The sequence below is a fragment of the Carassius auratus genome, unplaced genomic scaffold (assembly GCF_003368295.1).
Source record: "Carassius auratus strain Wakin unplaced genomic scaffold, ASM336829v1 scaf_tig00017060, whole genome shotgun sequence".
Classification (NCBI taxonomy): domain Eukaryota; kingdom Metazoa; phylum Chordata; class Actinopteri; order Cypriniformes; family Cyprinidae; genus Carassius; species Carassius auratus.
The window spans coordinates 231,754-253,932 of NW_020524735.1; the positions used below are offsets into that span (position 1 = coordinate 231,754).

A 22,179-nucleotide genomic window follows, 5' to 3' on the forward strand; every position below is an offset into this window, starting at 1 on the left:
ATCAACTGAAAATTTTATATATATATATATATATATATATATATATATATATATATATATATGAAATAGGAATAACATAGTCAATAAAAGGGGGACAAATAAAGAAAGAAAGCCAGTTAATTTCAAGTATAACTTACTGATAAAATAACTACACCGCATTAAATATTCTCATTATACATTTTAAATTATTTATAAAATATATTTTGGCATATATGTTTTTTTTTTTGTTTTTTTTTTTCTTTTTGTGTTTGTGTACAAACGCTACTGTAGCTTTAGTTGAACACCAATGTTTATTTATTTTTTTGTTTTTACTTTTGCAACAAAACATTAAAGGGATTGTCACATAACAACAGATTATTAAAAATGATAGTAGTAAACCCTAAACAGAGTTTTACATAGCAAGACGTAAGTGACGACCCCTTCTATCCTAGCCCCATAGTCAAAATCCAAAAAAGTACAAGACCAGAGCACGAAGTTCTAGTAAACTGCGCTCCACTGGCTACAATCAGGAAAGGGCACAGGAGATTTCAAGTCTGATGTTTTTTTTTTTAATCATTTTATCCATATATTTCTGGATGTAAGTCTGGGGGATCGGTCTCTCCCTATTCCAGTTTTTCTTGAGCTTGAGCTGATAGCGCAACTTCATTTAGCTCCATCTGTGATAAAAAATAAGCACTGTAACGACCTCATGGTTTGCTGACATAGGTATGTCTTGAGGGAAACAGAGAAGGGTTGTCTTATCAGACCAGTGAGAAGCCAATGAAATGAAATGAGATCTGCAGGAGTATTCCTATGCGCTCTCCTGCAATCAGACGGCACGGCCGGACTGCTCATGTTAGATGGGAAGAGTCTCACCATCTGTAGTGTCAGAGATACCCACGTCCTCTTCGGGAACAGTGAGCGGTTTGGCAGCTGAAGCAAAAACTGCATACCAAAGAAGGCATTAAAAAACGTTAGAAGTCTCTTTAAGGTCCACAAGGCATGACTGTACTTGGGTGTCACCAGCGTTGCACTGGAAGTCTTTCTCCTCTAAGGGTAAGACGTGAGAGCAGGGTGGAGCGTGTCACGCAGCACACAGTAACCAGCCTGTCCACTGCGGAAAAACAATTGCGACGAACGTGTAAGCATTGCTGTTACTACCAAGCCATGATGACAGTCTGAGCTTGCAGACACAATTTCAGCTTAGTTTGTTCGGTCACTGGAGAATACATTGTGCTGCACATGTGTCTCCCTTCCCCAGGCCCGTTCGACTCAACGCTCACAAGCACACAAATATACACACGCACATGTTCACACACACACTCGTAGTAGTGTATGCCCTCTGTGTACACGTGGTAGCCAGTTAAAGCACAATGTCCTTCAACCGCTTGTTGCCGGGGGACTCCTTCTCACGCCCGTCCTGCAGGAGCGTGTTGATCTCCCGCATGGCCGGCTCACTGTCTTTCCCCTCCGGCTGCCGCAGCAGGCTGTGGTTGGCTATGCGCTCTGCGTCCCGGCATTTCAGTGTGTTGTAGGTGGAGGGTGGTTTGGACTGGGGGCTCTTCAGGTGCACTGGGGAGGTGATTGGGCTGACGGCCTCCCGGCCGTTTCCAGCTTCGCGCACAGTGCCATTAGTCTTGGGGCTGCAGACGGCTGGCTCTGCCGTTTGCCGCCTGCCCCTCTGTTCGACCCGCTCCTCATCTGGCCCGTCTTTGCCAAAGGTGGCAAAAGTCCTTTTGGTGGTGCCACAGTCCTCATAGTGAGGTACGTCCACGGTGGTGGCCTCGATAGATAGAGCGATGACGTTGCGGCCGTGTTCAGGAGACTTGGCTCTTGCCGGCATCGGCACCCGGGGCATCCAGCAGCGGTCCGAGTGGCCCAGGATACGACATTCATCTTGGCAGTGAAAACCCTCTGACTGATCTACACAGAGAAAGAGAAAAAGAAGGTAAGAGTTAGTTTAATTGTCTAAACTTAAAATAAGCTTCTGCTTATTTGTGGTTTCCGTCATGGATTTCAAGCACAGTTTGTTTTGGAGCTTTCATCTTTTCAGCACATATGAGAGCTGGATATGAAAAAAACAACAACAAAAAAAACAACAGATCATGGCATGGTGAATAGCTCTGTTCCATTTTTATGTAAGCTGGCTCGACGAGTCTTAATGCTAGGACTTTTGAGTGCCTGTTACTAAACCAATAATAAATAGACCAAAGGGTACATTGCGAAATCAAAAGTGGATCCCCCTCTTGTGAGTAATTGTTTCACTCTGTTTCCAGACTTGATGAAAGGAGGGTTTAGACAGAGCAATCAGTGATTTCACAGTCAGGGACACTGGCAAAGTAGCCTCATTGTTAAATGCTGAACATTGTGCTACATCTCTGTCATCTAGCTGCCAGTTAAAAATATGTAATGATGTTTTAAAACTGTTGTGAAAAAAAAAATATATTTTTCTAAGCCAGAATTAATACAGATCTGTCTTTTGTTGTGTTGGAGGGAAGGGCTTTCAAGATGCTTTTTGTATCATTATAACAACAAAAAAGCCAGGCTCTCTCTCTCTCTCGCTCAAGTTGAGGAGCTGTCTGCCTCTTTCCCTTCCCTTTTATTTAAAAGAGATGCATCTGTAGTAATCAAGGCAGCTCTCTTTTTATTAGCAGTCAACCCAAAACAGCTTTCTGTGCGAGTCCTTTTGACTCCATACATATTTCATTATTGGCCATCTGGATAGACAAGGGCACTCTCTCTGCTTAAATGTTTGCTAATATACACAAATGGCATTTGCATAACAAAATCGCTTCCTCGGTTTGCTGTTTTCACATGCACCGCTCACATATAATAAAAACAATTACAGGAATAATTATGGATTCATTGTTATTAAAATTCAGATTAGGAGAGATAATACAAATTATTTGAATGTTATATCCGATATCCAATAAATTGTTAAACTATTAAATGTAGGTTGTTTAAGCATCTGAATTATCATTTGAATCTAGGCAACAACTTTTTATCATATCACACACACACACACACAAATACACACATATATATATATATATAATGCTTCCTATAATTAAGGCTGTTAATTATCTAAAAACATTGTTTTGCTGCTTAATATAAATGTGGAAACTGTTACAGGATTTATTTGATTAACAGGAAGTTCAAAAGTATAGTGTTTATTTGAAATGTGAATCTTTTATAACCTGTTAACATCATCACGCTCACTTTTGATCAGTTTATGAATAGTTGCATCCTTGCTGAATATAATTTTTTTTACGTTTTTTATTTTTTCAAACATTACTTATCCCAAGCTTTTGCATGGTAGTGTAATAGTTTCCAAAAACTGTTAAGCAGCAAAAACAGTTTTCAAAATTGCTAGTAATAAGAAATGTTTCTTAAAATGTATGAGAGGTATATATTTTTAAATCTCTGATAGTCAATTACTGATATAGTAATTTATAGGTGTATTCCTTAAGTATGACATTGCAAAGTCACATTGATGAATGCTGATATAGAGTTTGCAGTACTTGTGAAGCCAGTGGACCTGTTATTGCTGATTAATTGTTGCCCAATGAATGTCATGAAGCATGACAAGTTCTCACCCCGTCAATAAAAAGTCAGAGGATCTACCACACAGATGTTTGTTGACACATTTTGTCAGCTTCCCTATTGGTAAATCAGCCCATGGGTTGAGACCATCCTACACACTTGCAGCCCTCAGTGACAGCAAAAGATTGCGGGAAGGATTCACACATTTATACTCCGAGCTTGACGGATTATCCAATTAAATCACTAATTATCTGCTCTTTCAGGACTCTGAGGTACAACACAGCTTTGGGCCCTGAATCAATATTTAAATATCGGAGTGTTGCCACTGCCAAATCTGTCACTCTTTTAAAATCTGATCTGATGAGATTGACAAATTACTGACTGAAGTCTGGGGACACGTCAGATCTCCTGCGGCACATGTGAGAAGATGAGAGGTCCTGTGAGATTTTGTGTTTATGAGAGCGATTTGACCCACATATATAGACAGCAACAGCAACATCCACACCCAGACCAACACACACACATGCACCTATGCTTCCACATACTAAAACTCAGGCGAGCAGCAGGGAGAATGGAGAAAATAAATTGAAAAAGTAAGAACTAAATTGAAAACTAAAGCTCTGGATCGACTACGGTATCTCAAGTGGCTCAAATTTAGCCCATAATTACCAAGCCCTGAGAACACACACACAAGTCCACATCTTGAAAGGGCTTTTCATCACCAAAAGTCAATGTTATCACCATAGCAACAAGGGTGAGTCTCACCATTCTCCACATATACAGTGAGCGACTGCTGAGGACACCACACCTGCCAAGGCGCAGTCTGTCTACCCAGAATCCTCCTTTCATTTCACGAGAATCTGCTTTTCTACAGAAGCATGGATCTATCTGCATCCTGCGGATCAATAGGAGGCACTTTAACAAGATTCAAATCGTGTTCACCTCTTGAATGGGCAACGCTCCAAAAAGAGTGTATTTTCCAATTCCCATTCCTTATGATGAGAGGGACACATGCATACATTAGATGTTGTCGTCTTTTTCAGTCTCTGTCCTTTATGGGGTCTCCCGTGGAGCGATTCTCTTGTAAATTACATTGCAGTGAAAGCAGAATGCCATTAACAGCTCTCTGACATCCTGTCAGTGGTTTATCCACAAAACTCACAGATGTTTCTCTCAAAGGTCTGTGCTAACCATATAACAAATTGCAGTAAGACATGACAGCCTGTCGACCCCTGACAATAAGAATCTCTTCCTATCTTTTTTGCCCTGAGAGAGATTGAAATATAATGCCAACAAATTAAGCAATTAAAGCTTCAATGCAGCTGGTTTTTGAGTTTTGGAGAAGAGAGCAGTGAAAGGCAGACGGCCCTCCTACCGAGAATGTCTATTGAAAGTCATCAGGAAAATGCGCTTGCCAATCAGTTCCGGGAAAAGACTTAAAATATGAGCTCTATGTCATAGGGAGCATTTGCTGTCTAGGATTTAAACCATACTGATTATGGTCTTGGCTTTAGCTGGAGACGGAAGCTTCTGTTTTCTCACTCTTCCACATGTGTAAGTAAAGTGCAGAGTTCATGAAAAATCTTCATTGTTGCACAGATAATGCACAAGGTGTTTTAAATATGTGTACCACAATCTGCATTCTGCAAGGCTGAAGAATAATAAATAGGGACACTTGTAATGCAAAGGCTCTCTTCATAAAACCGACCGCTGCTCAGCGTGCAGTAGAACAACTTTCATTTTACTTCATGAGACAGGAGCCCAGGCAGGTCTGCCCCCTAATGAGGTGGAGAATGAACCTTAGCTCGTTTATTTAGCACTGGTTACCGGTCCGCAGGTCAGTGGTCAAAGCGAGTTTAAAGTTAAACATGGCAGGTAAAAGATTGCACATTGCTCTCTACCAGTAACAGGGTTGTGCTCCATTCAGAAATAAATTGAGAATGCCTTGGAAATTCCAATTCACTTCCTTAATATGAGCTGATGAAACATACAGGATTGTCATTTGAATGGAAGTAGAATATAAATGAACTGAAATTATATATACTACATATATATGTGTACAGATAGGATAGAAGGATGGAACACTTTGTTTCACTTAATTTCCCAGAATTTACCTTCGTTACATTGCTTTGAATTTCAAAAAAATTAATAATAATAATAATAATAATCTGTACATTTCTCTTCCTGTCACTCACTAATTCAGCTTCCTGAACTTTAAATTTCGCATAACACTGCTCCATAAAGTGTGGTTTTAATTCATTAAAAATGTCTGTTATCATAAATATGACTAAATGAGCCCAATTTGAGGGTGGGCTGAGCGTTGCACACCTAAAACAAAAGGAATGGCTTTTAATTTGGAAACAAAACTCTGAACATCTTTTGTGTCACTGCCAGACTTTCATTTTGTTTGGAAGCTGTTATGCTCCTCCTTGGAAAACGCGCTTTCTTTTCTCTCCAAAAAATACAGGCATGTTGATGTATTGCGAGAGAGGGCCAGAGAAATTGCCGCTAATGTACCTGTTTAAGTAGGTTTGGGCTCCGAGAGTATATGAGGGAGAGTGGGCATACTCACATCCTCTCAAACACACTCTGCGACTGGGGATGTAATTGCAACCACGGGGCCCTGCAGTTTTCACAGTGACACTATTCAGTCACTTTGGATTTACGGGCTCGGGGAAAGAACGTCATTTCTTTGAGGAACAAGGTGAAACAGCCGAAGAAACAAGCAAGATGTTGCTAATATATCAAACTGTTCTGAGCTACACAGTGATGCATCGGTTTGAAGATTAACTATATTAAACGTGAACGTGTTTTGATGCGGTTTTGAGCATAAAGATCGTATAAATCATATTTAGACACATTCTGCCTCAAAAAAAACATTTTTCTTCTTGTTTGTCTCTCTCTATTGTTGTTCCATGTAGACTGATGAAACAATACAGCTGCAGCCGGCTCCTGTGAGAAGTAATATGCTGGAGTGAGAGGGCAGACATCAGTTTGGGGCTCATTTCTTTCTTTTCACTGCAGATGGGGCAAATACTGACATGGCATGAGAGAAAATAGCTGTAGTAGTAAAAATAAAAATAATAATAAATATGATTTCCAGACAGTCTTAAGAAAGAAGAATAAAACAGCAACGTCAAAATCTGTACTTTATATATTTGAATCGATTTATTATTATTAACCCTTAGGGGACTAAGCCCTTTTTGGTCCGTTTTCTCTATTTTTACATTTCGGCTTATAAACCATATGTAATGAGGATGGACCACCATGTATTTGGTATCAATGGATTCAGAAGACCCTAAGCTACCATAAGCATGCATGAAATATGTCTATAAAGGAAGTATGAGTGAAAAATTGTACAATAAACTAGAGAATTTCAAAAACGAAAATTAGATTTTTGTCATTTATTACTGAAAAACACACAATATAGAACAGTTTTTGAACAAAGAAAATATATTTTTTCAAACTCTTTGCTTGACAGAAATGTGTTATTGTTTAATCAAATGTGTAAAGACCAATTAAATAATTAACTTTTTAAAAAAAAAAAAACAGTCCTAGGCATGCCAGTGAGCAAAGCAAGGCCTCTCCAGGCCTTTCCAGTAATTGTTCCAGAGCTTGTTCTGCCGTAAATCTTTTACTGCTTGCCATTTTGATAAAACAATTCTGTAATAATGCTGTATCTCTCTCGAATTTATCTCTTTGTGCTCGCTAACACTCCAATCGCTTTCTGCTTTCTCCACGTGATGCTGATTCTCCGATCGCTCGAATTTAGCTCTTTGTGCTCGCTAATACTCCGATCGCTCTCTGTAACACTCCGATCGCGTTCTGCTTTCTCCACCCTGATGCTGATTCTCTGAACGCTTATTGATTACATGTCTTTTACTTTAGTCCAGCCAACTTTTACAAGGCTACAGCAGAGCTACAGAGTCCTCTGAATCGCTAGAAGACATAACCTTCCTCTGATTGGGTTAGAAAAAGACTCCTCTCAGCGGCAATTTTTCCATTGGCTGTTGCGTGTTGAATCTGCCTAGCACAATCGTTTTCATTGGCCTGTTTACGCAGTGATATTGCGCAATAAGGGAAGTGTTTAATATACAAACTGGACACCGCTGTTTTCAGCGGAATCTGAGGAAGACGGCAAAAAAACCCGCATCTCTCTAGCATTAATAGTTTTTGAGATAACTACACATTTGTAAAAGTATGCCATTTTGGGCGGTACCGCCTAATCCGTCCCCAGAGGGTTAATAACAGTAATGCATGATTTAATTATATTAATAATAAAACCGATCTCCAAACATTCAAAGAGAACGGAAGAATTGTTATTATTGTATTTATTTATTTATTACACGGTATGTCTCTTATTATTTATTATCTCTCCACCTTTCTGCTTTCTTATTCTTTGTAATAGGTGAATCATTAAATGGTTTATTTAGATATACAACATCTGGATAAATGTTTTGCATGCCTCCTTCATCTCATTCAAGTCATTTGTTGCAGGCAGAAGAAGAGGCCGGGAGATCCTGGGTGGCTTTGTGGCACATCCGTCCAGGATGGGGGTCATGTTGGGAACCTTGTCTCCACTCTTACACTATCGCAAGCTGCCATGCACAGGCTCTGACAAGCCATGCAGAAGCTGGGGGCTTCCCACGAGGGAGAGTCCAAGTGCTGCTGTCATCCCAGCCAGGCAATTCAGTCTGTGCACCATAAATCAGCCGTGAGCCCTCAGCCCGGCGGGATCACAAGATGGAGTGTGATGGTCTTGTTTTTACAAACAGTGGAGGAGGCTGCGTCACTGAGCCACGAAGACGGCACTCAGTGCAGAGACCTTGCCATCTAGAGCAGCTCTCCAGCTTTCTCACTCCATCTGCTCACACCCTGTCTGTCTTTCTTTTTTTCCTCCCTCCCTCTTTCACATCATTCGGAAAAATTAGTCTGTTTCTGTCTTACCCCTTGTATATCTGCCTGACTCCTTCAGGAAAGTGACCTTGACGTCCTCCATCTTCCTTTGGCTCGGATATTCCTTTTTGAGGATATTATACTCGCTGCTTAGCCTTGTTAAGGACTGTCATACGGATGGCAAATCAAGGATTCCCTGTGCCTGCTTCTTAACATTAGTACCAGTCAATTTATCATGAAGTAAATCAGGGTCTGGTCTATCCTGCTCTGGTAAGTGTGTCTGACAGCCAGTCTACTCGGTGAAGCCATCTGCAGTCCTTTAGTCTCAAAAGCACACTGACAGCTCAACTTATTTCTGTGGCTCACCACCACACTGTTCTTTTTTGCCTGCTGCCTTTGTGTGAATTTGTGCCACAGCTCCAAAATATGTCTCTCCGCCTTTCCTCCCGCCTCCATCAGACCCTGTGTGGCTGGTCCTAGTTAAAGAATGAATTTCTAAACTGGTGCTGACAAACAATGTGGAAGCCATAGATTGGTACAAACAGTATCTACTTAACAGTTGAGTAACTGCATGAGGGGAAAATACATTGTGATGATGTTTTATGAAACAATTTGAAGCAAAAATAAGTTGCTTTCTGTTAGGGAAGAGGAGGATGGAGGCTAGCAAATGGTGTGCTCGATGTTGTGGTAATGAGTTGAGCATGTACTTTACACAGGTAGAATCTATTTCTTTACTTTATGGTGAGAGACGGTTTAGCAGCCTTATTTGTTTGCAACAGCATTACAGCATAACTATTACAAATGCACTTTATATGCACCTAGATTCTCCTGTTGTGATTCATTGCTTGCCAACATTTTTTATGAACTTGGTCAGGGGAATTCAAGCTTTTTGATACCATAGACCACCAAATGATATGATCTGCATTCAAGAGACCCCTATTATTATAATATAACATTATATAATTTAATATAATATAATATAAAAGCGATATATCTTCACGTATAAACACTGTGAATACAGTGAAAAATAAATTGTTTAAAACATTATCTGGATAATATTTACTTTCTATTCAGCTAACAGTGTATCTTTTTATAGTCGCTATAAGAGTACTATTAGTACGGAGCCCCACACATGACATGCGAGAAAAAATTAATAAATTGTGTGCACGATTTACTAATTAATTCTCTCAATGTACTACAACGTGCACATGATTACTATTTAGTTCCCTCGATTTGCTAAATCATCCACACAATTTACTAATTCATTCTTTCGATATATTAATTGTGTACATGATTAAGAAAATCGAGGGAACGAATTATTAAATCATGCAGGACAATTTATAAATCGAGGGAATTAAATATTAAATCGTGCACACAATTTAGCCTACAGTACTTTTTCTCCTGTATACTATTAGATATATAAATTGCAATATTTAAACTATGGCTGTCATTAGTAGCCTTTTTTTTTTTTAAATGTACTGTCATTTAACTAATTTCTAAAGCTGAAAGTATCAGCATGTGACGACATTGAGCCATTTTGTGCATAAGGCATCTTAAGTATAGTTTAGTCATGACTGTTAACAGTACATCTGAAATTTATTTAAGAATTGAAGTTTTAATTGTGAAGGATGTACACTTTCCATTGAAACTTCCACAATCTTTCTGCTCTTTATTATATAGCAAACCAAAGCTTCAGAGCCACTATATAGAGTTGAACAGAGCTAAAGAGTTGGTATCCCTTGAGGAAGGCCAGAGACCAGCATGATCTTCCTGTTGCTGTTACACTGAACTCTTACAACTCTCCTCTGGATAGTGTCATGGCCTGAGAAGTAGATAGCATGCCAACATAGGGTCAAGCGACCTCTTAGAGGCCACTAATTAAAACACTGCAAAATAGTTGACAGAAAACAGGATTTTCTGTCTGTGGGTTTGGAAATTACAGATTAGCTCATTTGTTCTGGACAAGCACAGAGAAGGCCATTGTAGTGGTACTCAACCAATGAGTTCTCTAATGGCAGCCCCAAAATGAACCAGACTCATAGATCTGGCAGCCACTGGGGCATACACACAAAGGCATCCAGTCGCAATAGCCAGCTCTTCTTTTTCAAAAGGATTGGTTTGTGGAGGACATCTTTAAATACTCTTACAAATGCTGCATTCTGTGTTTAAGCTTGACCGAGCAATGTAGCTAATTTACTCTCAGAAACCCTTGAGTCCGAGAAGAGCGAGAGGGACAAAGCAGAGAGTAAATTACATCTGTAAGGGGATGTGCTGGGCTTTAGTGGTCTAGGGCTTGGATGCGTGGGGAGGAGGGAATGAAATGGAGGATGCAAACTCACTGGCTGCAGTGAATTTAATCATCTGTGAGAAGCACATTGCCAAAGTCAGTGAACCCCTCTGAAATCTGCAAGCTTTACTTAAAGCAAGCCTATGAGATATTCCTCTATTAGGGCTTTATTTGCTATTCATAAAGCATCCAGCCTAGAGACTGTAACTGGCTTCAGGGCAGGGGTGGCAAAAATAGATTTGTGGGTGGATGAATGTACAGTTTTTCTTCTATTTAATCTGTGTCTCTTGACTTTCCCTCTTTTAAGTTTTTTTTTCTTCAGTTAATGCTTGCATTTGATTTGAGAAAAAGAAAAATAATAATTCATTATAACTGGCCCTTTTAATTCATACAAATGTGTAAAAACAGTAATATTGTAAAATATTATAATTTTAAATAACTGATTTCTTTTTGAATATATTTTCAACTGGTAAAAAATTCATGAATAGAAGTCTTTTGTAACATAAATGCCTTCACTGTCACTTTAGATCAATTTAATGCTTCCTTGCTGAATACAAGTGTTAAAGTATCTTTCTGACCCCAAACTTTTGAACAGTAGTTTATATAATTATTCATGTTATGTATCAATGTATCCAATATACACATCATCGAAAGCTAATTGATTCATGGATTGGGCAAAGCAGAAGTGGCTATTTAAAGCCCAAAAAGAAGAGTCAGCTTAAAAATCCATAACTTCCTCTCCCAAAAGCTGCTATTGCATCATCTTCCGCCCTTTTTGCTACTGAAATGTTTTTAAGTCGTTTTTAATAATCTTGTTTTATTCAGTGGGAATAAAGCCGATGCCCTGTTCCTGTCAAGCTAAGACTGACACAAACGCACCTGGACACAATGCAACCTGAGTGGCTAAAATCAGTGTGTCTTCTCTTCAACAGCTGGGCCCAAATGCGTCAGTCGAATACTAATATCTCCATACTGTCATTCCCTGTGAGACGTATGCGAGCAGCCTGCTTGCATAGACTCTGTTACATAATTAATGCAGTGTGCCTTCTCATTCAGTCATGTTCACTGTGTCAGTCTTGGCTATGCGTTTTATATTCCGTTTTATCTTGTTTTTCAAGCTGGCCTATCTCATTCGCTTTCTTTCATTCTTTTGTCTTTTTCTTTTTTTTGTGTCTCACTCTCTTATTCATGCCCATGTCTGCGTCTTTCTCCTACTTTCTTTTAACCAACTCCCTCATTATTTCCCACGTGCCTCTTCTGCCTCTCTTTCTTTTACATCCTTTCTTTTCAGGGAGACTGCACACAGTCTGACAGCTTGTTACCAATCAATTTTTTTTTCTTATACATATATACAGGTGCTGCTCAATAAATTAGAATGTAGAGGAAAAGTTAATTTATTTCAGTAATTCAGCTCTAATTGTGAAACTTATGTATTTAATAAATCCAATGCACACATACTGAAGTAGTCTAAGTCTTTGGTTCTTTTAATTGTGATGAATTTAGCTCACATTTAACAAAAACTAACCAATTCATGATCTCTTTCATGAGTTTAATTACTGAAATAAATGAACTTTTCCTCGACATTCTAATTCATTGAGAAGCACTTGTAAAGACGGTTAGGAAAGTGGTACTGTACCTGTAACGTAAGAGCTGCCTCCCATCATATCAGCATTGCCCGGCTGACAGCCAATAGGAGGAGCCCTGCTGGTTCACCTGATGCTTATTGTACCGACGAGGTCATACACAGCATCTGAAAACAAGTCCAGGTGCACTGTATATCCGTGCAAGTCGGTAGCCGTCTGGCCTCTCACCATGGACGCCACACCCCGATTTTTTTGCACATTCCTATGGACACTTACAGTCTCCCTTTTCATTAGTATTTCAAAAGTCTTCACTCCCCACATGCCCAAAAACAGCATTTCTCGCCAACCATCGCAAAACGCGGTGAAGTACTGAGCAAAACTGCCAGGCAGACTGCACTGCAGCTGAAATGGCAGCAGACCTTGCCTTGAATCGCAGCCAGACGGTGGGGAGGAGACATATGTGATTGCTCCTCTATATGCTGCAAAAGCTTACCTAAAAGAAAGCATGAGTCATGCATCGAGCAGAGACTCAGCCGTGGGGCGTATTCCTCAGTGAAAACTCTGAGATCACAAACAAGAAAAACAGCATAGATGAATGTCAGACTCAAGTTGAGTCGAAGGAAGTTAGTGGGTCATTGGCGATGGAAGGCACCCAGTTGTGTCAGAGGTGTGGGTGGGATTGCGAAAGTCACAATGTGGGCAGTGTTGCTGTGGCTGAAGTTAATTGCATTTCCCTGGTGCCACTCCTGGCCACATGCAGGGCCGTGACATTAAATGCCCTTATCCATGACAGAAGAAAAAGACAGAGTACTGAGAAAGCCACTAGTCTTAAGAAGCCCTACTGATGGTCCCCAGCCACCTCTCGTGCTCTTTCACAATTCCAGCTCAACTGGGGCAGTGCTGGACTGCAGGGGTGGACAGCTTGGATTTATGCAATACATTGGCTACAAAAAGTATTAGGACACTTGAATCACACTTAAAAAGTCAGGAATTTTAGAATTGTTCTAAATAACCGTGACACTAAAGACTGGAATAATGGCTGCTGAAAATTCAGCTTTGCCACCACAGGAATAAATTATGAAATATATTAAAATAGAAAACTATACTGTAATAATATTTCACAATATTACTGTTCTTACTGTGCAATTGATCAAATAAATGCAGCTTTGGGGAGCAAAGCGTTCTTGCATATATCTGTATCATCTTACCAACACCAAACTTTGAGAACGAATTCCCATTATACTTTTTTTTTTGTTCACATCTATTCATATTTAATTGTGGTTTACAGTGTGTCACAAGACTTCAGGATCAGGAGCAAAGCCTATGAGAGGAGCACGGCATGGCAGCTAATGATCCAATAAAGGCCAGAGAGTAAATGAGACATCTATCTCCAATTCAAATCATGTAAGAGACAGCTCAAATTTAGATGGAGACATATTAGGCTGCCTTTTTAGAACATTTGTGATGTTAATGTGACAGAAATAATGAGCAAGACTGCATATTATCCTTCAACATGGGAAGACAAAAAGGGTCTAAGCACCTGCTGTGAAGTTTAGCCCATTTGATTGTGTTGATCTCGTCTTGCAGTGCAGCAGCCCATTCCAGCCTACCCTTTAATGGGTAGTGCACGAGAGCAGGGGAGTCTCATTAAAAAAAACTCATTTTGAGGCCTCCTTGTCTCCCATTAAACTTAACAGCCAGCCTCCCCCATTAGTTTTTATCCTCCTCTTTAAGAGGTTGGGGGCAAGGGCCCTAAAACCATGAAGGTTAATTGGCTACCCAGAGGATAGAGTGACAGAGTTCAGTCTCCACTTTTTGAAAACATACCACAGGTGAGGCGTGGAGGAAAACAAAGTCTGATGCAGTGGCACATTCAGAATGCACACCACACTGTCTTTTTTTCTCTAAGGAAAATGGTTGCCTAAGCTCTTGGGAGAGCTGACTGCTTTGAAAGAGAGAGAGAAAAGGAGGGTATTTGCACGTAAAAGGTTTGCTGAGGTTTTCTGTGTTGTGAAGCTGGCTTTATACAGAGATGCAGTCACTGGGCAAGGTGAAGAGACTCCCAAGGTTTGTTTCCGAAACTGATCTCACTCACCAGTTCCTTTCTTGAATCTTTCATCCATAGCTGATAATATGCCCAGCTGAAGTAATTTCTATGCAGGAGGAAATTTAACTGAATTTTAACCCACTGAGAAAATCTGCAGTAGGCTGAGGGAGGATGCAGTGAGGACAGAAGGATGAAGCAGAGAGGAGATGAAGGCATGCCTGTGAACTATATCAATCATAGCCTGTTTGATGGTACTGTATCATTCCATTTTTACACTAGTGCAAATAGATATATAGTACATCAGACTGGCAGGATACAGAAAGGCCCAAGGTGTTGACCTTTAACTGTAATGGCTTTAATTACCTCTGATGAGCAGAAGGCGTAATTTTACTGTTATGATTCAGGATGAACCATTATATGGGAGAAATGGAATGCCATGATGGTTTGTGTGAAGATAAAACTGTAAATATAGCAGGGGAAGGGAATGGTGGAGAACTTCAATGCAGTCAGATGCATGCTTCGTTAATATAAAGGGGGTTAAAAGAGAAATTCTCACACTGCCGCAGTGACACTGCCCTTGTATCTTTTTCTCCTCTCTTTTTTTTCTTTCCCATTCACTCACACCCCCCTCTCTCTTTTCTACCCAGCTGCAGTGATAAATGTCTCTTTGTATTCTGGACAGAAAACTGCCGGGTACAATGTACTTGTCAGAAGACAGCTGATTTTCCCCCCCCCCTTCACTGCTGCAGAGTTTATTCGTAATCTTTCCTTGAGTGAGCGAACCCCGGCGGTCCAAGAAACAAAATGCAATACATAACTGACAACTGCTAAAGTAAATAATATGTGCACCAGATTATCGTGTTTGTATAAACATGGGCATGTTTTTCGAGTGCAGTCCAGTCTTATAATCGGAACGCATTTTAGTGGACACGCATGTAGTTTTGTCCGTAAGCGTGGATCAGGAATGTCGAGTTTTAGTGAAGCGAGCTGAGCTAATCTAATGGGAGTTAATGGAGTTGAGTGGGGCTTGTTGTGGGTGCTGTGGGCTTCCTGCCAGCAGGGATCTCATCCTACCATCTATTAAACTGCCTGCCTACCAATCGCGGCTCACTTTTTGGCAGCACTTGCCACACAGTCCAATCCCTGTCAAAAAGAGAGTATGTGAGGATGAGGCTCTGGTTTCCTTTGACAAATGAAAACATTGCAACAATCTGGAAATGTCTACAGTGTAATATAACTGTATACATTCATAAACACACATTTGCTGAAAACGATGGGATAAAATACAAAACATTATTGATTGGTTTGTAGTTTTCAACAAAATCTCACTAATGATTTTTTTTTTAATTTGACAAAACCTTTCCAACCAAAGTCTGTGTTTGCAATCTATGGATAACATTATCTTGACAACATTTTTAGCAGACTATTGAAGCCAATTTCCACCACATAATAAGAAAAGTCATAAAAAGTCAAATATGTAATAAAAAGTCCAAACTCTAACAAAAGTGTAAATTATGACAAATAAATTAATAATTCTGACAAGTAATTTTTTATAATTATAACTTTTTGCCAATTTATTTCTTATTTTGTGACTTATCATAATTATGATTTGTCATTACTGACTTTGTATCTCATTATTTTGACATTTTATTTCATAATAGAGATAATGTGCCATCATTTTGACTTAATGTGTCATAATTTTGAGTTCAAAATGATAATTTAGACTTTCCAAAGCATTTTTTTTTTTATGTTGCAGACAAGGGCTTCCATAGCATAATTTCCAACAACAGTGCAGTGATACAACAGTGCAGCATAAATCGCTGAAAACCAAATTTTTATAATTCCAAGTCATAAAGATGGATGTAAAAGATCATTGAATGTAAACTTCTCCGTGGCAGAGCACCACTCGCCCCAAAAGGGCAAGTGACAATTCTGTCAACTGGCCCAAAACTTTCTCACACTGGCCAGCAGACCATCCTAATTGTTGAGCCCTGCTCTGCCCCACCTGGGTAGAAGAATCTGGGGAGGGATACAAGAAATACTTGAAGACCTGGGGTCCCCAGTAGCAGTTGTTACAATGAGCCCATTACGCACAGAGAGGGTACAAGAGCCCTCCAGAGGGATGGACTTTGTCTCACCTCACTATTAGTTACGTTCCGATAGAGCAAGGCTGGGGACTTGGTGTGATAAGCTTCATTTTACCTTCTGTGCCCCAGAGAATGCTTTGCCTCTGGGCTTTGTAACCTGTGGATTTTCACGAGTGCGAGAGAGAGAAAGAGTAATGTGGGTTTGGATAAGGGCCACCACAAGTCAGGAAGGACCAGGAAGGTACGGAGCAGATGAACATGAGGATGAAAGGTGGGTGGGCAAGAAACCCAGCGTGGTTAAAGACAACTCTCCAAAAACAGATCAATCAGTATAGCGCAATTTGGCAGACTGCAGACAGCACATCGCTGCGTCTCAGCTGACCTATCTGTCTTTTCGGCTAAAACCCTCACTCAATGTTTTTCCTTTTTTACAATCTCTCTCTCATTAATCCTTAGTCGCATGCTTTTTCATTTCTCCTTCCTTTCAGTTTCCCAAATTGACTTGAGATTGAAGAGCAGCGGTTCTTTCTCACCATGACTATCAAACAGCACATTAACTTGCCTTAATCTTCTCCTCTATGTTGAGCACGAGGCCAATCTCCCAGTATTCCTATCTGCACAGAATTGCACCCAGTTCCATACGTGTTCAACAAACAATTGGGATTCTGCCTGTTTTCTGAGGAGATTATTAACACACAGCCACAAGCGTTGGTCCTGAATAAGCAATGGAATCCTGAGCCCTCTTTTCCTCACCGTCCTGCTCTCTTTCTCGCTTTCTGTGAATCAAAGCCAGGATTGTCTGGAAAATGAGCTGTCAACCGAGGGTTCGCAATGAGAAACATCAGCCTCATTGCCAACCCTAAAAATAATGAACCGCTCCTTTTTTCCCCCTCTGATACGTTCAAAAATCGTATCCATAACAAGTGCTGAAAGATAAGAAGCCCCGTCTTGAGCTGATTAAACCCCATTTCAAGTATTCAGAAGAAGGGTTTTGGAGACTGGGGGGGTTCAAGGCAGAGCAGTGCTATTCAGAGTTATGTGATTGTCTGAGATGTTTTCATGTTTTTTAGAAGAAGGCACACCTTCAAAGAAAACAACCTCAAGGCCTACCTGCCAGAGTAAGTTGTGAAAGCTCTGAATAAAAACACGATTAATTTTCTCATTTTTACACACTGTTGTGAAGGTAACCGCTGCAGAGCTTAGCTCCAACACCTTGCAGTAATTCTCCGACACCTTTTAGAGAGAAAAATTCTTGAATGCAGGGAAATAAACAGCACATTTAAGGGGGCGTTCACACAGGCACTCTGTCCATGCTATTTTTTAATCATTAGTCTATTTTACACATAAATGGACCTGGCCAATAAACACAATCTGTTCAAATCTGTTGCGCACCGCCTAGCTTGTTTTTTTGTTTTGTTTTTTAACACAAGAATACAGCACATGCAGACAGTGTTAATTAAAAAATAATAAAAAATAAATAAAATAATAATAATCTATGGATAATATTATCTATCTTTGTGACATATCAGCAGACTATTGAAGCTCATTTCCACTATATAGTTAAAAAGTCATAAAAAGTCAATTATGTAATAAAGAGTCCAAATTGTAACAAATGTCTAAATTATGACAAAAAAAAAAAAAAAAAAAAATTATTCTGAAAATACTGTCAGAAGTACATTTTTATAATTATAAATGTAGCCAATGTTGCAATAAAAATTTTGGTAAAATTTTGAGTATATTTTAATTTAATTATCATCATGATGCACATTTCTCATCTCATCCGTTCAAAACCCTTTCTTCTCAAACATATTAGTTCCACCAACAGCCACATAAATTTTTATAAGTACCAATAACATAGCCTATTTTTAATATACCTACTGTACATGTGTCAACAGCTAGGAATTCAGTGAGGCTTTTATGTCAGATCCAATCAAATGTTAATATTAGTTTTTTAGGGGAAGTCAGTAGTCATGATGCACCCTTAAGGCTGCAGTTCAGTTCAGAGTTGAGAAAAAACCGCACTAAACTGTCAAAGACATCATTTCTCCTGCTCTCTGCACCCAGCTTACCTGACTCCAGTCCTTCCTCTGTCTTCCTCTGTTTCTGTCTTCATTTTGACATATGTCAGCATTTGTATTATGAGATCAGAGACGCCCATGTCAAAAAAAAAAAAAAAAAAAAAAAAAACCCTGACACTGCAGAGGAAAAACTGTTATTTATACTTGTAATTTCTTTTAATATGTGCAAAACTGTCTGGGAAGTTGAGAAGTACGGGCATGTGTACAGATCTTGAGAGAGAGAGATGGAAGAGAAAGAGGAGAAGGAGAGAAGGAGAAGTGAGTGAGTGTGTGTGTGTGTGGGGCGGTGGGGGGGAGGGGTTGTCCATGGGGGGGTGATAGAGACAAAAAGGGAAACTCTTTTATCAATTTCATCAAAATCAATTAGAAGCCGGAGTCTGCTGATGGGGCACTGGGTGGTGGAGGGAGTGTGAAATCCCGGGGCATGGGAGGAGGTACAAGCCCATGGGGACAGAGGAATTGATGAATAAAAGACTCCCGGGGTCGGGGACACTCTGAGTGGAACATGCTGGAACTCAGCAGCTGCAAATTGAACTGCCAAAGCTCCTCAATCTCCTCGGGGGTGGGAAAAAAGAGAGAAGAGCTTAATGGCGACTGTCATTTTGTCTGGTGGGACTGGGAACTCTACAAATAGCCATCAACCAGACCTCTGTCCTAGAACAAACAAATTCAACACCTGATCCTTGAGACTTGGAAATTAGTTTGGGCCCGTATAAATGGCATGTAAATGCTCTTGAAGGGATGTGGAAAGTATTTTTCATGTTTATATGCTATTTATATCAGGTACCATCATCCCCAAGAGTCTTTAGCTAGTAAACTGATGTATAATTCAATACAGGTAGGCTTTAAAGGGATAGTTCACCCATAAATGTATATCCCTTTAAATACAGATGGAAGGGTTCAGGCAGTGATGTCCACACCTTAACCCATTCATCACTGTCTCACTGGTAATTCTGCCCTAATGCAATCATTAGTCTTGGCTCTTGACCACCATGGCCCTGCTGTGGTAGCGTTTGCACCGTCTCTCACGCTTTCCTGTCAAGGACACGCCATGTCCTAATAAGTCCGATGTTTCTTGCTATGGAAGCCGCCGTATTTTTGTATGAAAAGGAGCGCAAACTGCAGGAAGTAGACATAGATTCTTGTAATAGAATAAAAGGCTATGAAGAAAGCACCCGTGAGGAAGTGTTTGTGTATTGTTTATTAAGAGACTACACTATAGTCCTAAGAGGGCTTTCCCCCATGTTCTCACGCTCCATATCAAAATGGAAAGAGAACTTTGGGAGGAGCCATTTTAAATCGGAGGTAACACCATGTCCCTGGTGCAAACGTTATCTTTTCAAAGAGCTGTGTGAATCATAAACATTTACACTGCTCTGGAACCTAGGGAAAGAGACAGGAGGGAGCTTCCTATCCCTCAACTTCCTGCCTCTGTTTGTTTCCAGGAAGAATGAGGGTGAAAAAAAAAAAACATGGAAAACAAAAGCAAAAAGGGGAAACAAAGAAGAGTCTTGATATCCAGGCTTTGTTTATGTCCTTTGGCAGCTACGGTTTAAACTTGTCACTGTACTAGAAGAGTAAAACGGTAGGTCAGAGCTATTCCCACTACAACCGCTATATGCCTCAGTGTCCTGGAGAATGATTGTGTCTATTTCCTAGATGGCAATTCTGCCACGTTGATTTTCAGTGATTCTGTGATTGTTTAAATCTTACTACAATAACAACTCTCTAGTGTAGCACTTTTTTACACACCTAAATAAGGTACAAGTCACCAAACACTTGAGGATCTATCAGAATTCACAGTAAACAATCTACCCAAGGTTTCTCAAGCAGTCTTGTCCTTGGTATTGTGTTTTTGGCCAATTCAGTCGGTGAATGAGCTAGCAACTTTAGCAACATTATAAATTGCAACAGTGCCCGCCTATACTTTTTCAGTAGCATTATAAGCCATGAACTAAACAAACCAGCTACAAGATGTATTCACAGCACTGTAAACTTTGAGATAATGTAGGAGATAATGAAATAATGTAGACTGATGATTTTGACAAAATCATATACCATTGATTAACAACCTCATAGCTACCAGTAGCTCAGTCTTTAAAGGTTTATAAGACAGCTAACACTTTAGAATGGGGACCAATTCTCACTATTAACATTTTGGCTGTTTATTGTTACTTATAAAGCCCATATTCTGCATGACCATATTCTGAATCCCTAATCCTAAACCATTCCTAAATTTATCAACTACCTTACTTACTATTAATAAGCAGCAAATTAGGATTTCACTGAGGCAAAAGTCATAGTTGTTTTTTTATTTTTATTTTTTGTTAATAGCGAGAATTGGACCTTAAAATAAAGTGTGACCATAAGAGATTCAGTTTGACCCCCCCCCGAACACCCTGTGTCTAGGGACATGGTGTGCCTGTCTGATCTTTATTTGCTAGACTTAAACATTACTCATATGACATGTTTATCTGATTATTGCCAAATGAGGTTATGCTTATTCAGCTTGTATTTTCCAGACGGTAATGTCTTTTACTTCTGCAAATGCTATATGCTGTATATGCAGCACCATGCATAATAAAGTTGAGCTTAGATTGAACTGCACCCTTTGTATGTCTCATTCTTTGGTCCCAGGTACCTGCTCTCTAGCCCAACCAGAACCTTATACATTTATTCTTACAATAAGTTATTTTTAAAAACCAGTTAACTTACAGATAAAATGGCTGGGATATTTTCAGGGACTTTAGCAATACATATAATTAATATAATTGTCAATACGTACAGAATACGTAATTTAGGATGAATTCCATTATATTTCTGTAAATGTAGGGTCAGTAGTCAGTTCACGTCATATTTATCAACAGGCTTCGACATATCTGTGGCTATAGATATTTTAAGCACTCAAATGAGAGCTGTATGTCCACTGCACTGCTTTTCATTGGAGAAAAAAGGGCCTGTAGCTACTGCAGAATAATAAAACAGACGACATGCCTCAGAATGACATTAGTACCTGATATTTGTCACCGTCTAATGGCTTTGGTTAAAACCGATGACAGCAACGTTGAAGTGCTTGCTCATGTTGCTTATCTGCTATCGTTTATTTTCGCTTGCTCATGAGCAGATAAGAGCTTTGCTAATGATAAAATGGCTGACCTGGAAAGGCTTCCTCTACTTGTAACATTCTCTGTGTACATTTTTCTAATTGTGTCCAATTATGCGAGTGCCGAGCTGGAGGGTATGTCAAAATGCATTTTATGAGTCCTATATACGCATTTCTCTTAGACATCTACAACAGCTTAAACCGTAGTCATGAGACTCACTAATCATTGTTCATTATACGCTGGCAGGAATTTGGCAGTGGAAGAAATGCAGAAAGACCTCTATCATGGAAACTCAAAAGCATGTCATTCTTCTCAGCGGTTTCCATAGCTCAGAGAACACATGGACGCCATGGCAAGCCTAGCAATGCTCAAACAAATCTGCTGATGCATTTGACGCATTTACATAGAAAAATGTAAATAGGAGGAAATTTCCTTCTCTCTGGTTGCCAGGTAGCCATACATCTTGCGATTCATCTGGAGAACAAACTGGTTAATTAGCCTGCTGGAATTAGCCATTGAGCGCACGATCTGGACCAAATGAGATCTTAATTGGTTCACCTGCCAATTCTACATAA

General features: G+C 39.7%; 1 protein-coding gene across 4 annotated transcripts in view; it reads right to left on the bottom strand.

Annotated features, from left to right (window-relative positions):
- Positions 1 to 276: 276 nt before the first annotated feature.
- Positions 277 to 22,179, bottom strand: part of LOC113075438 (protocadherin-19-like) — a 53,750-nt gene continuing 31,847 nt past the window's right edge. For all 4 annotated transcript variants that reach the window (XM_026248148.1, XM_026248147.1, XM_026248146.1 and 1 more), the window contains exon 5: positions 277 to 1,902. In XM_026248148.1, coding sequence (XP_026103933.1) covers positions 1,343 to 1,902 — 560 coding nt within the window. In that variant the 3' untranslated portion in view covers positions 277 to 1,342. The remainder of the gene's footprint in view (positions 1,903 to 22,179) is intronic.